A 13,542-nucleotide genomic window follows, 5' to 3' on the forward strand; every position below is an offset into this window, starting at 1 on the left:
AAATTGCCAACGCATAATATCTGACAAAAACAGGTTATGATTCAAAGGTTGCCCACACATATGAAAGAATTTGAATATTTGTATTTGTTTTTACTAAAGATAGAAAGATATAAATATTTTCACTCCACAATATAAAGCTCCAGACCTGTAATGTTGAGACCCTCATGTATAATCCAATAAAGACAGGCCCAAGTACAACCTTGTCATCATAGATAGCAAACTCAGATGCTTTGACATTGACAGTGCCACACTAAGTGAGACAAGACAGGCAGAAGATGATCAGCTTAAATTGCATCTCTCTTCTGGTGAGGCAAAATGAATAAGGAATGTCATTTTCACAGAATGAATTTACTATCAAAATTGAGTTGTTCTGGCATCTTAGCAATTCAACCTTTTGAGTTTTTCCATACTCAATGCTTCAAATATGGCCTTGCACTGTTTCAACAGAAATGAGCACAAGATATCATGACAACACATTGGTACAACCACAGGAACCTGCTAGTTTGAGGCACCATAAAGATGTTTGTGCCACCCGTACAGAGGACTGCTAGCCCAACCAATGATCAGTCTATTCCACTGTCTCCTTCAACCTGCCTTCAAACAGTCAACATTAGTGTCAAAGCTCCCAAAGATCACACAAAACTCACTTTTCTCTCATGGTGACTCACAAACAACTTGGCAACACCCATTTTTCAGAAACTGCTAAATATTCAATCTTATGGGCTGCCCTGGAGTATGTCACAATCAGCTTATGTGAAGATACTCCTGGCTTCCTTAATCAGCACTGGTGGGAATGACCAGAGGATGAAGGAGCAATTGAATTGTAACAGCAAAGTTTTACTGAACTGGAAGCTTCACTTCCCCTCAAAGGAACAGCTTTGCAGGCAACTGAACGATGAGGTTCGGCAATTTGGCAACAGCTATGATAAGTACCAAGTTTTGCAGTGCTGTAAAAATCACTAATAGCACAGGCACCCAAGGGCCCACCTTATGGAGAGCCGGGAATGGGGCAACTCATCAACTACAGGAAGGGAATCAACACACAATGGAATGAAGACTTTGAAGACTTCCTCAACCATAAGTCTATCCTCAAGGCAATTAATCAGGGCAGGTATGTGGCCAGTCCTGAATGAAAAGTCGCAATGATCACATTCCAATTCAAAAATATGGCTGTGGCAGCAGATTAAAATTCTAAAACTCATTACTTGAAGAGCCTCTGTCACATAAGCAGTACACAGTCTGATTACCTGCAACTGGTAGAGCAGGATATCCTATGGGTCCTCAGAAGTGATATTGTTGGGATTCCCTAACTCCATCCATCCCAAGGTATAGTGGACATCATCACTGCATGGTAACCCCAAGAAAATTGCAGAAAGCAGCACCAGCCTTGGCCTTTATCAATCCTGAGAAAGTGCCTGAGTTACAGCTTTGTAGGCAACTGAAGGATGAGGTTCGGCACTGCCCCTTCTCTAGTTGGTACCTCTATGTATTGCTGCAAAAAACTATCCTGCACACATTTTACAAACTCCAAACCATCCAGCCCTTTTACAGAATGGGCTTCCCAGTCTGTGTGAAAAATTAAAATCTCCCACAATCACAACCTTGTGCTTACTACAAATATCTGCTATCTCCCTACAAATTTGCTCCTCCAATTCTCGCTCATTAGCTGGTCTATAATACACCCCTATAAGTGTTACTACACCTTCCCCTTTCCCATTCCTCAATTCAAGTAGTCTCCCTAGACAAGCCCTCTAATCTATCCTGCCAGAGCACAGCTGTAATATTTTCTCTGACAAGCAATGCAACATCTCCCCCCTCTTGCCCCTCCAATTCTATCACACCTGAAGCAACGGAATCCAGGAATAATTAGTTGCCAATCACACCCCTCCTGCAACCATGTTTCACTAATAGATACAACATCATATTTTCAGGTATCAACCCATGCTCTAAGCTCATAATGCTCCTAGCATTAAAATAAATGCATTTATTTTGCTCCACCTGTTACTCTCTATTTATCCCTAACAGCGCAAACAACTTTACTATTTTCTTTTTCTTTCTTCTCCCCTACATCTTCGGTCTGAACTCTCCCCTTCTCTATCACCTGCCTATCCTCCCTCACACACTGTCTATAAGCTTTCTCTATTTGTGAACTAAACTCCTCTCTCCTAGTCGCTTCAATTTGATTCCCACTCCCCCCCCAACCATTCTAGTTTAAAGTCTCCCCAGTAGCCTTAGCAAAGCTCCCCGCCAGAATATCGGTCCCCCTAAGATTCAAGTGCAACCCGTCCTTTTTGTACAGGTCACACCTGCCCCAAAAGAGGTCCCAATGATCCAGAAACCTGAATCCCTGCCCCTTGCTCCAATCCCTCAGCCACACATTTATCCCCCATCTCACTCCATTCCTACTCTCACTGTTGTGTGGCACAGGCAGTAATCCTGAGATTACTACCTTTGTGGTCCTTCTTCTCAACTCCCTTCCTAACTCCCTATATCCTCCTTTCAAGACCTCTTCCCTTTTCCTATGTCATTGGTACCTAATCATATTACGACCTCTGGCTCCTCACCTTCGCACTTCAGGATATCTTGAGATGCAATCAGAAACATCACGGACCCTGGCACCAGGGGGGCAAACTACCATCCAGGTCTCCTGAATGCGTCCACAGAATTGCCTATCTGACCCCCTAACTATCGAGTCCCCTATTACTAATGCCTTCCTCTTCTTTTCCTTACCCTTCTGAGCCACAGGGCCAGACTCTATGCCGAAGGCACAGCCACTGTTGCTTCCTCCAGGTAGGCTGTCCCCCTCCCAACAGTATTCAAACAGGAGTACTTATTGTCAAGGGGTACAGCCACTGGGATACTTTCTAGTACTTGATTCTTCCCCTTCCCTCTCCTAACAGTGACCCACCTGTCTGCCTCTCATGGCCCTGGTGTGACCAACTGCCTGTAACTCCTCTCAAAGCACTTCATCACAATAGTTGTGAATGCGACTGGGCAATAGTCACTGCACAAGCTCACCCTGCTATTCTTGGCAAATGACATGATTGATACACTTTTGAAGCAGTTTGGAACCTTTGACTGCAGCAGTAAAAAGACTGTTGTTGTTCCTTTCTTGTGCCTTGTGGCACATCGGGCAGCATTTTTGCCCTGACTTTGTTGAGGCTGAGTTGCTAGCTTGATGCTCAACCCAGCATGGATGGAAAACATGCAAGGAGCCGGCCAGATTTGGACTCAGTACCATTCGCCTCAAAGTCCGGTGCTGATGCACTACATCACTGGCCAGCAGTAAGAGATTGAGATGTCCTTGAACACTCCCGCCAGTTGGTTGGCACAGGTTTTCAGTGCCCTGCCAGATAGACCATTGGGGCCTGATGCCTTGTGAGGATTCACCCTCTTGAAAGATGTCCTGTTTTCAGCCTCTGAGATAGAGATCACAAGGTCACCAGGTGCAGTAGGGAGTTGCACAGGTGTAGTTTATTTGCATAAAAGGAGTGAGCTCATCTGGAAGTGAAGTATCACAGCCATTTACAATGATAGGTTTTGCCTTGTTGGACATAATGGCCTGCAAACCTGCCAGAGCTGACGTGCATCCGATTCTATATCTTACTTCAGAATTACTTTAATGCTCTTAAAGAAGCCTTCTGTAGATCATACCTGGACTTCTAGTAGAGTTCTGGATCATCAGTTTTGAAAACTACAGATCTCACCCTCAGCAGACTGTGAACCTCATGGTTCATCCATAGCTTCTGGTTTCAGTATGTCTGGTATGTCCTCAAAGGCAGACACTCATTCATCCAGGTCTCTATGAAGTTGGTGACAACTGTGCATATTCATTCAGATTTGAAGATGTATCGCTAAATATTGTCTAGTCTACAGATTCAAAGCAGTTCTGTAAGTGCTCCTCCAGCTTCTTTGCCCTCACCACTGATGTTGCAATCCTCAGTCTCTGTCTTTATGCTAGGAGAAGAAGTACTGCCAGATGATTGGTCTTGACAAAGTGTGGGTGTGCAATGGCACAGTAAACGTTCTTGCTGATGGTATAGCAGTGGTCAAGTATGCTGACTCCTCTCGATGGCCAGGGATGGAATATACACCACAACCAGGATGATGCCGAAACACTCCCTCAGCAAATAAAATGGATGACACCTGGCCACCAGATTCTCCAGGTTGGACAAGCAGGACTGAGACAGAACTGCCACGTCTATGCACAACAATGAGTTAATCATGAAGCAAACTCTGCTTCCTCTACCTTTACATGACTTCACTGTGCGGTCCATGCAGTAGAAGGTGAAGCACTCGGGCTGCAGAGCTGTGTCGGGAGTGCTGGGTGCGGTGGGCATATTTCTGTGAAAAAAATATTGTATTGCCTGATGTCCCTCCGGTACTGCAATCTTACTCTGAGGTCTTCAATTGTATCTTCCAGAGACTGTACATTAGCAGCCAAGCGGTAGGGAACAGGGTCTTCAGGGCTCTGCAATTAAATCTTATTTGCAGCCCAGCATGTTTTCCTCGTTTCCTTTCATTGAAAGGGAAACCGCACTCACGACCCGAGTCTGCAGCCTGGGGTCCACTGATTTTGAGGACTGATAAAATTTTCACCAGTATGATGAATGAACCAATGTTTGCGTCTTCGCCCAAGCCAAGATCCCTAGTATTAAAACACTAGCTCCATTCAATTAGCTACATCATGCATCCTTTGGTGTGCCTGAAGTCAGACTCCAGAAAAAGACACATTGTCATGCAAAATGATTATCTGATTAGCAGAGGAAAGGGTTCATTAATGTGCCTTAAACCTTCCTTGAAGAAGTGTGTTGTACGCACTGGCTCGCAGAACTCTGGTCTGTAACTGCTCTAAATAAAAGTAGTACATTCAAGGCAGCATTGGAGGCAGAGAAGCTCTGCAAAAGTGGTGGAAGGAATGCACCACCTCATCATCTGAACCTCCTACCATAACATCCCTTATCTGTGGTAGAGTTTCTAGTTTCCACCTTAGCTTCCATAGTCACCTCAAAAGCCAGAACTCACAAAACTAAATTGGAAGTAAGTTTTCCTCTATCCCAAGCAATTCCTGAAGAAAGGAAGGTAGATGAAAAACATGCATGATAACTACCAAGTAAATATGACTTACTTGAAGCAGGGAATAATCATTCTGAGTATAAAAAGACAATGACAAAATGTGAAATAATTGTTGTCAAGCTCACCAAAGTAAGAAATGACAGTGCTGGAAATGTTAAGACTGTTTCATGAAAAAAAAGAAAGAATTGCTGTTAGCAATTAGTCAATTGAGCTGTACAGAATACATTTTAATTAGGATCTTTATTGATAAACAGATTATTTACTTTCTGGATCTCTCCCTCTCACCCCAAGAAACAAATGCATCCAAAGTTTCAATTCGTCAACCATCAAGGAACATTTTCTTCTAAAATAATCAACTACAGGCAATATACAGAATAGGAAAACATATTGTCTGGCAAAATAGAAAGCACAGAAAAAAACAAGACTCTAAAGTGAGACATCTTTCCACATTTCTTAAAAATAGTAACAGTGCCTTACTAATTTTGCTTACAAAATTGAAGCATGTGCCAATCAGAAGAATTCACAAACAAGAATTTACAGACAAAAAAAAACCATTTTAATTAGAACTAGATGTGCTGTCTTAACCTCAATTAATACAGAATTACATTAACTGAAAATTGTTTATTTGCCAAGGGTAACTGCAAGGACATATACTGTCAGAATATACAGATTGAAAGCATAATATAATTGATTTCTGGAATACCGTTGGAGGATAACTCTGCTGATTTTAAAAGATTTAACTTGAAAGTTTATGCTCAGAATAACTCATTTCTGATTTGAGTAAATTATACCAATATGGGAGCTATAAAGAATTATCTTGTATGTTTTTATTTTTCACTCAAAATCAAGGGAAGAAGTCCTTCACGATCAAGGAAGACTTTCTTGACTTGGTTCCACTCCAGTTGGTTCTGAGATGGCAATATAGGAACTACTGACAATCTACTAATGGAACAGGTGATGGGATGGGCAGATGGGTAGTTGAGGATGGGTGGGTGGAGGCATTAGTAATGAACTTTCAAGAATCACTAGATTCTGGAATGGTTCCAGAGGATTGGAAAATCACAAATGTCACTCCACTCTTTAAGAAAGGATGGAGGAACAAGGCAGGAAAATACAGGTCAGTTAGCCTGACTTCGGTGGAGGCAAAGAGTGGAAATAATGGGGACTTTTTATGGTTGGCTGTTAGTGTGTTCTGTAGGGGTAAGTGTTGAGACCACTTCCCTTCACATTATATTTCAAAGATTTAGATAAAAGAATTGATGGCTTTGTGACCAAATTTGCAAACGATATGAAGATAGGTGGAGGGGCAGATAGTGCTCAGGAAGCAGGCAGTCTGCAGAAGGACTTGGATTTAGAGAGTGGACAAAGATGTGGCAGACAAAATACAGTGTTGGAAATGCATTTTTGTAGAAGGAATAAAAGCACAGAATATGTTCTTAATGGAAGCAAATTCATAAACCAGAGGTGCAAAGGGACTTGGGAATCCTTGTGCAGGATTCCTTAAAGGTTAACTTGCTGGTTGAGACAGTGGTAAGGAAGGCAAATGTAATGTTAGCATTTATTTCAAGAGGACCAGAACATAAAAGCAAGGATATAATGCTGAAGGTTTACAAGGCATTGTTCAGAATGGGCTTGGAGTATTATAACAGTTTTAAGTCCCTTATCTAGGAAAGGATATGCTGGTTTTAGAGAGGATCTACAGGAAGTTCCCAGGAATGAACGGGTTAATGTATGAAGGACACTTGATGGCTCTGAGCCTATATTCAATGGAGCTAAGAATGGGGGTGGGGGGGGGAATCTCATCAAAACCTATTGAATATTGAAAGGCCTAGATAGAGTTGACCTGGACAGTACATTTCCTATAGTGGGGGAGTCTAGGACATCTCTTTAGAACAGATATGAGGAGGATTTTCTTTAGTCAGAGGGTGGTGAATATATGGAATTCATTGCCTCAGATGACTGTGGAGGACAAGTCATTGGATATATTTAAAGTGGAGGCTGATCGGTTCTTGATTAGTCAGGGTCTTAAGGTGAAGGAGAAGGCTAGAGAGGAATAACAGATCAACCATAATGGCAGAGTTGGCCCAATCAGCCTAATTCTCTTCATATGTCTTATGGTGGTATGAAATATACAAGTCTTGAACATGAAATCATCAACTCCTGCAGTGACTTTGGAATATTATTAGAAAAAATTAGATTCAACAAACTTGACTAATGACATTCATTAAGAAAACTGTTTTCTTTCCCCAACCTTTAACTATGAAATATAAAAATAAAATGCTAATGTGCATTCTATATTAGTTCAGTTTTAAAACTCAATTTCTATAGCTGTTAATTTAAGTGAAGCTAGCCTAAGACAAAAAATTTTTTTAAACTTTTCATCCATTTGCTTTTCAGATACAATATATACGCTGAGTACCCCTTGTCCAAAATGCTTGAGGTCAAGAAGTGTTAAATTATTAGATTTTTTTTGGACTTTCAATATATAGTGAGATAGCTTAGAATTACCATTACTTCTGACTCTGAATTTGTATGCTACCAATCTTTGTCTCATATATAAACTTACAGTAAAAGTTAATACATACCATTAAGATAATGAAAATATAATGTGTGCAGGGTAACAAAAGCAGCACAACAGCATCGGGAGAACACCTGAATCAGCTATTAAACAACTGCAGGTTTTCATTCTCCACCTACAATGCTGTGTTTTAATTAAGAGGCTCGAATATACTGCATTTTAATCACGAGAAAATCTGTAGATGCTGGCTGGAAATCCAAAGCAACACACTCAAAATGCTGGAGGAACTTAAGTCAGGCAGCACCTATGAAAATGAACAAACAGTCGAGGTTTTGGGCCAAAAGCCTTCTTCAGGACTAAGAAATGGGGATGATGCCAGGGTAAAAAGGTGGGGGTGAGGGGAAAAAGGCTAGCCGGAAGGTGCTAAGTGAAGACAGGTGGTTGGGAAAATTCAAGGGCTGGAGAAGAAAGAATCTGATAGGAGATGGGCGTGGATCAAAGGAGAAAGGGAAGGAGGGGACCTAGGGGGAAGTAAATAGGTAGGTGAGTAGTAAAAGGTTGGGGTTGGGAATAGAGGAAGGGGCGGAGAGAGAAGGAATTAGTTTACCGGAATGAGGAATCGATAATTATGCAATCAGGTTAGAGGCCACCCCGAAAGAATACAAGATGTTGCTCCTCCACTCTGAGGGTGGCCTCATCTTGGTATTTGTATTTTATATTTTTACGTTTTCTGTAAGCATTGTGGACTTGTTCAGATGTTAGATTTTCATCAAGTGACAATCTTCTCAAACTCGGCAATGATTCTTTTTTTGCTGCTTTGTGATCAGCAGACACTTTATCTTTAATTTTTTTTTTAAACTTAATTCCGTGACTTTTCTTAAATTGCTGCATCCAGCCTGCTGATTATTTTCAATTATCTTCAATTGTCAGTTTGTCGTGATAGATCTTTGCTTGTTTCATGATCAACATACCATTAAACAACATGTTCACTCCTACAGATGAATCCACTCTTTCAATACACAAACGAGATCTTCATCTTTCATTTTGTGCAGTGTTTTTCTGTTTTTAATTAACTTCTATTCACAACATGAGATCACTTCTCAGAACTGTCTGTGATATGGAGAGACTTGCACATTGCCTGGGAACCTTCACAGCACCCTGTGGAATTTTCCATTTGTGACATCGTGTCAATGCTCAAATAAATTTCAGATTTCAGGGGTTTTCAGATTTTGAAATTTTGGATAAGAGGTACTCAACCAGTATCAGGTCAGTACACGGAACTTGACCTTGAATCATATACCACTGGATCTAATCAATTGGTATAGATCTCATTTAAAACACAGCATGCATTGTCATATTCATTCGTCAACATTAACACAGTTTATTTTGATACATTGTTGATTTGAAAACACTAAACAGGCAGTAATTACTTACAACTAAAGCTTGCAGAACATAGGAAAAAGGTGTAAATAATGGGTGAGGCACCATGACATTCAGCCATACTGAACAGAAATAAGTAAAAAAAAATTGTGGTTCTTAGATCCTTCTAAGACTATACCACTTACAAGTCTATTGTCAAACAATATTTTGCAAATCTAACATCTAGGACACAAGTTTTAAATATGAAAAACAGAAAATGCAGTGAATGCTCATCCTTTTAATAAGTTTGAGTAAGAATACACTACTCCAGAATAAGCTTCGTGGCACTTACATGGAGTTATCAAACAAAATACAGTGAAATTCACCTTGTTGAATAGTTACCTACCCTGAAATCTGAAGAAAAATCTGCAGAAGAAACAGAATCAGAAGACATAACTGTAGTAGTCTTGTTGTACACAGACTGCTCAGATACAGACGAGGAGGTACTATGGAAAGAAAGGGCAAAGGTTGTTCAGGTGAAAAGTTGCATTAAAGAGGTCATCCACATTGTAATGATTATACACTTGTGCAAAATAACCAAATGTTGGAATTAATCTTGACTTTACGACACTAAGCATTTCAGTAACCCGCAGAAGTCCCAGCTGTGCTCAATGTATTATAACTACATAGACTGAAAAGGGGAAGCAGTATGCAAGCAACTGGTAGTCCAAAGCCCATGGGTTCATGGAAAAATGCCTCAAGGGCTTGATATTCAATCTACACCAGTTTTCCATCAATTCAGCCTCATTCAGTTCTTGTTCTCTAGTCCTATTAGCATAACGGTTTTATTCCCTTCCCACTTACACATTTTGGTAACGCTTCTTAATGTTACCTAACAATTTTTGGGGCACTCAGTTCCAGATTCCTTAGATTTTTCAATGACTTATATCAAAAGCTACTATTACTTCCCCATATATGCTATCAAGACCTCTCAGAATCCTAAATACTTCTACTGAGTCACCCAAATTACTTTTTTTCATAAAAAGAACTCAATTTCCAACAGCAGCAATATTTTTCAACCTAAACTCTTTGATGCTACCAGATTGACGTTGCTCGAATTTTTCAAAATATTACTTAATTTTTACACTTGAAATAGGTGACCACAAAACATTAGTCAGAAATCTACCTAACTCAAAATTATTGTTAGTATCTTTGCAATCTCTAACTGGATTTTGAAATGCTGCTAATTGCTTTTCAGTCCAGAAGTGTAGTTAGTACTCTATAGTTTAACCAAGGTTAGAAACAAGAACAACTTCTTTCCATTTCAGTATTAATTCTCTAAAATTAAACCTTGGTATTTATCTTTTTAAAATAAATAAACATGTTGATTAAGCTATGTCCTTATTTTAAATTGCTTGTTCCCAGATTGCTATGCACCTCTACCCCATTTAGAATTTTTTAAATTTTTCATTGCAATAAATTATGGATTGGGTGGATACATGGGGAGGAAAAAGGTGGCATGGGTGTTTTTGAATTTTAAAAAATCAAAATAAATCAAATTTTAATAACTTCTAACCAAAAAATATGTATCTTCACATGAACCTTATTTATTATTTTGGTGTTGTTAGGCTTTAGAATCAATAACATTGTTCCATAACTGGTTGAGCTCTCAAGTTTTGTAATTGCTTCTCTAAAGTTCTTATACATGGTGGAGATGGAAACCCGATAGGAAAGATTTTGACAAGTTTTACATAGGGCAAGCATGAATTTGGAAGACTCTCAATCTGTATAGGCCAATCCCCTGCACTGTAGATACATTGATGAACTCCAACCTTATCATCAACTTTGTGAGAAGAGGCTTATCATCAAGTGAGTACATGATGCAGCGCAGGGTAAGTTATCAGAATCCTGCGCAGGGGAGAACTCTTTTTGTCACCGCCAACCAGACACTGTGGGAAAACATCAAGCAGGAATCCATGGAGTTACAAATACGCAAACAGAAATGGTGAACAAATTTGCCACACCTTGAGGAAGCCAACCAATGACATCACCAGGCAGGCATTAAAATGGAACCCCAAGGAAAGAGGAAAAAGGGACATCCAAAGAACACATGGAAGATACACGTTGTGGCCAAAATTAGTTGATGCAGACACTCCTGGTCCACCCTCAAGAAACAGGGCCAATGGAGACGAGAGATCATCAGTGGTCTGTGCTCCACTGGGAGCCGAGGACACATGAAAAACAAGAAGACAACACTCTCAAGGATGCATGGCCAGAAGATTAGAGGAAAGAAACTTTAAAGAAAGAAACATTAATATAGTAAATACAGCAACATTTCTAATAGTTGGAAAGTCGATACCCAAATAGAACAAAATTAATGTCAGGAAATTTTTTTTCAGCATTGGATGCAGAATCTATAATTTTAAAAAAGGTAATCAGATAAGAATGCAATAGAAAAAATATTACTGGTACAGAAGAGCAGAGTGGAATGAAACTCTTCTTGGAAATCTGACATTTACTATAGTTCAAATGGCCTCCCTTTCAACAGCAAAATTCTTCAAAACAGCAATCCAAATGCAGAACAACAGAGTCCATTGTTGCCTTAAAAAAGATCTCTCATAACATGAGACAGGGTTAATGAATCAACTGATTGAAATGTAACCTTTTAAAAGACAATGTCCTTAGCATCACATCTATTGAAAATGCAAATACAGTCACCTAGGATTTCTCACACATAATGAAGCAGCATTCAGACTAAAACTAGGGCAGAATTCAAATTCCGTCCTCTGAAGGCAAAAATAAGTCAAGTTGCATTGTGATAGTTATTTTATCTGGCCATATGCGAGTACTTCAATACAAAGACATAATAGCCAAATTATAAAATTCTCCTAACAATAAAACGAACAGAAATTAACAGTTGAAAATTAGATTGAATGGACCGCTGCAATCTCCCTAAAAGAAAACAGTCCATTCTATTAAAATAAATTTCATTCAAATATGATTGTTAAATGCCATATTTTAAATTTGGGGGGCATAATATCACTTCAGCAACAAACCACAGAACACTTCAGAGTTCAACAAGCTGATAATTGAAAATGGGTTAACTTGATCTACAGATCCTTTAAAACAAAATGCTCCAAAGTATCCCTCAAGATGTCACAAATGCTCACTTTAAAAGATGATAATTTACACAGGAGTAATAGAAACGCCTCATAAAAAAAGGAAGGAAAAATCATTTCATTTTTAAAATTAATGTTAGTTGAAGAAGTCATGTTAATAGGACGCCATGTGAATTTCCTCCTTGTATCAAACTCTAACTCAAACCACCATCCAAGATTTTTGAATTTACTTCAGATCTAGAAAAGGCCTCTGACAAAACAATTCTCCTTGAACTCAACTAGAGTTATAGACAAGATTCTGTGCTCAAAACCTGAAGGACTGAATCCAACATTGTTTCTAACATTATTTGAAAAAAACAAAGAAAAGCTGCTACTTTTATTGAGGAAAAGACGTAAGAAACTGAACAGGACATTATGGTTTAGGTGGATTATTGAAATCTTTGCACACAGTTCTTTCAGCACTGCTCTTACAAATACACAATTTCAAATTTTATAACTTGATATCTCATCCCACAGAGTGATTGTTGACTCCTACTGATTAATGGACTGATTTTCTCTCCAAATCAACCAACCACCAAACACATCTTGAAATCATTGCAAAGATATACCAGTATTTCATAGATCATAGCTCTCCATTTCGTTCACCATCTTCCTCCTCTTCCTTCCACCTTACCAAACAAGACAAGCCTCAGTGTTCCTTTCCTTAACAATATGACATGTCTAGAACAGTTCAGCTTCTGCTTAAGCTGTCACAGATGTCTTCTGACTTTGTCAAAATATTCCCCATTTGCTTCTACCATCTGCCAGAGCTTTTCATTGAATCTAATTGGCCTTTACATTCTTTAGACTTCAGTATTGCAGATGATATGACCTCAACGTTCAATATAGATACAAAAGTGAATGAAAACAGTATCAAGGCTTCAAGCTATCTTCTCAAATCTTAGTTTATATTTGCAAGTTTTTCCTTTGGGGCCAAGTTGATGGCGATAACAGAGCAGATTAGCTAATGATCTATCAGCTGATGATCGGTTGATTAGCCGATGGTGTACTGTGGACAGCATTCTAACTGGCTACATCACTGTCTGATTTGGGAGGACTACTGCACAGGATCAAAATAAGCTGCAGACAGTTGTAAGCTTAGTCAGCTCCATCATAGGCACTAGCCTCCATAGCATCCAGGGCATCTTCAAGCAGCGATGCCTCAAAAGGGCGGCGTCCATCATTAAGGACCCGTCCCCCATGTTCTTATTGTTACCATCAGGAATGAGGTACAGAAGCCGGAAGGCACACATTCAACAATTCAGGAACAGCATTTTCCCCTCTGCCATTGGAAAATGGGCATTGAACCCATAAATACTACCTCACTGTTTTTTAATTTCATTTCATACTAGTTATTTCACTTAGGTTTGGATCCTTACTGTAACTCATATCTTCTTTCTCTATTATTATGTATTGCATAGTACTGCTGCC

At 39.5% G+C, this 13,542-nt stretch overlaps 1 protein-coding gene across 5 annotated transcripts in view; it reads right to left on the reverse strand.

Annotated features, from left to right (window-relative positions):
* Window positions 1–13,542, reverse strand: part of mtmr2 (myotubularin related protein 2) — a 111,230-nt gene that overhangs the window by 86,819 nt on the left and 10,869 nt on the right. For 3 of the 5 annotated variants that reach the window (XM_059964645.1, XM_059964643.1, XM_059964647.1), the window contains exon 2: window positions 9,360–9,459. The exons of the other annotated variants lie outside the window; for them this stretch is intronic. In XM_059964645.1, coding sequence (XP_059820628.1) covers window positions 9,360–9,459 — 100 coding nt within the window. The remainder of the gene's footprint in view (window positions 1–9,359; window positions 9,460–13,542) is intronic. 5 annotated transcript variants of the gene reach the window in all.

This window comes from Hypanus sabinus, chromosome 3 (assembly GCF_030144855.1).
Source record: "Hypanus sabinus isolate sHypSab1 chromosome 3, sHypSab1.hap1, whole genome shotgun sequence".
Classification (NCBI taxonomy): domain Eukaryota; kingdom Metazoa; phylum Chordata; class Chondrichthyes; order Myliobatiformes; family Dasyatidae; genus Hypanus; species Hypanus sabinus.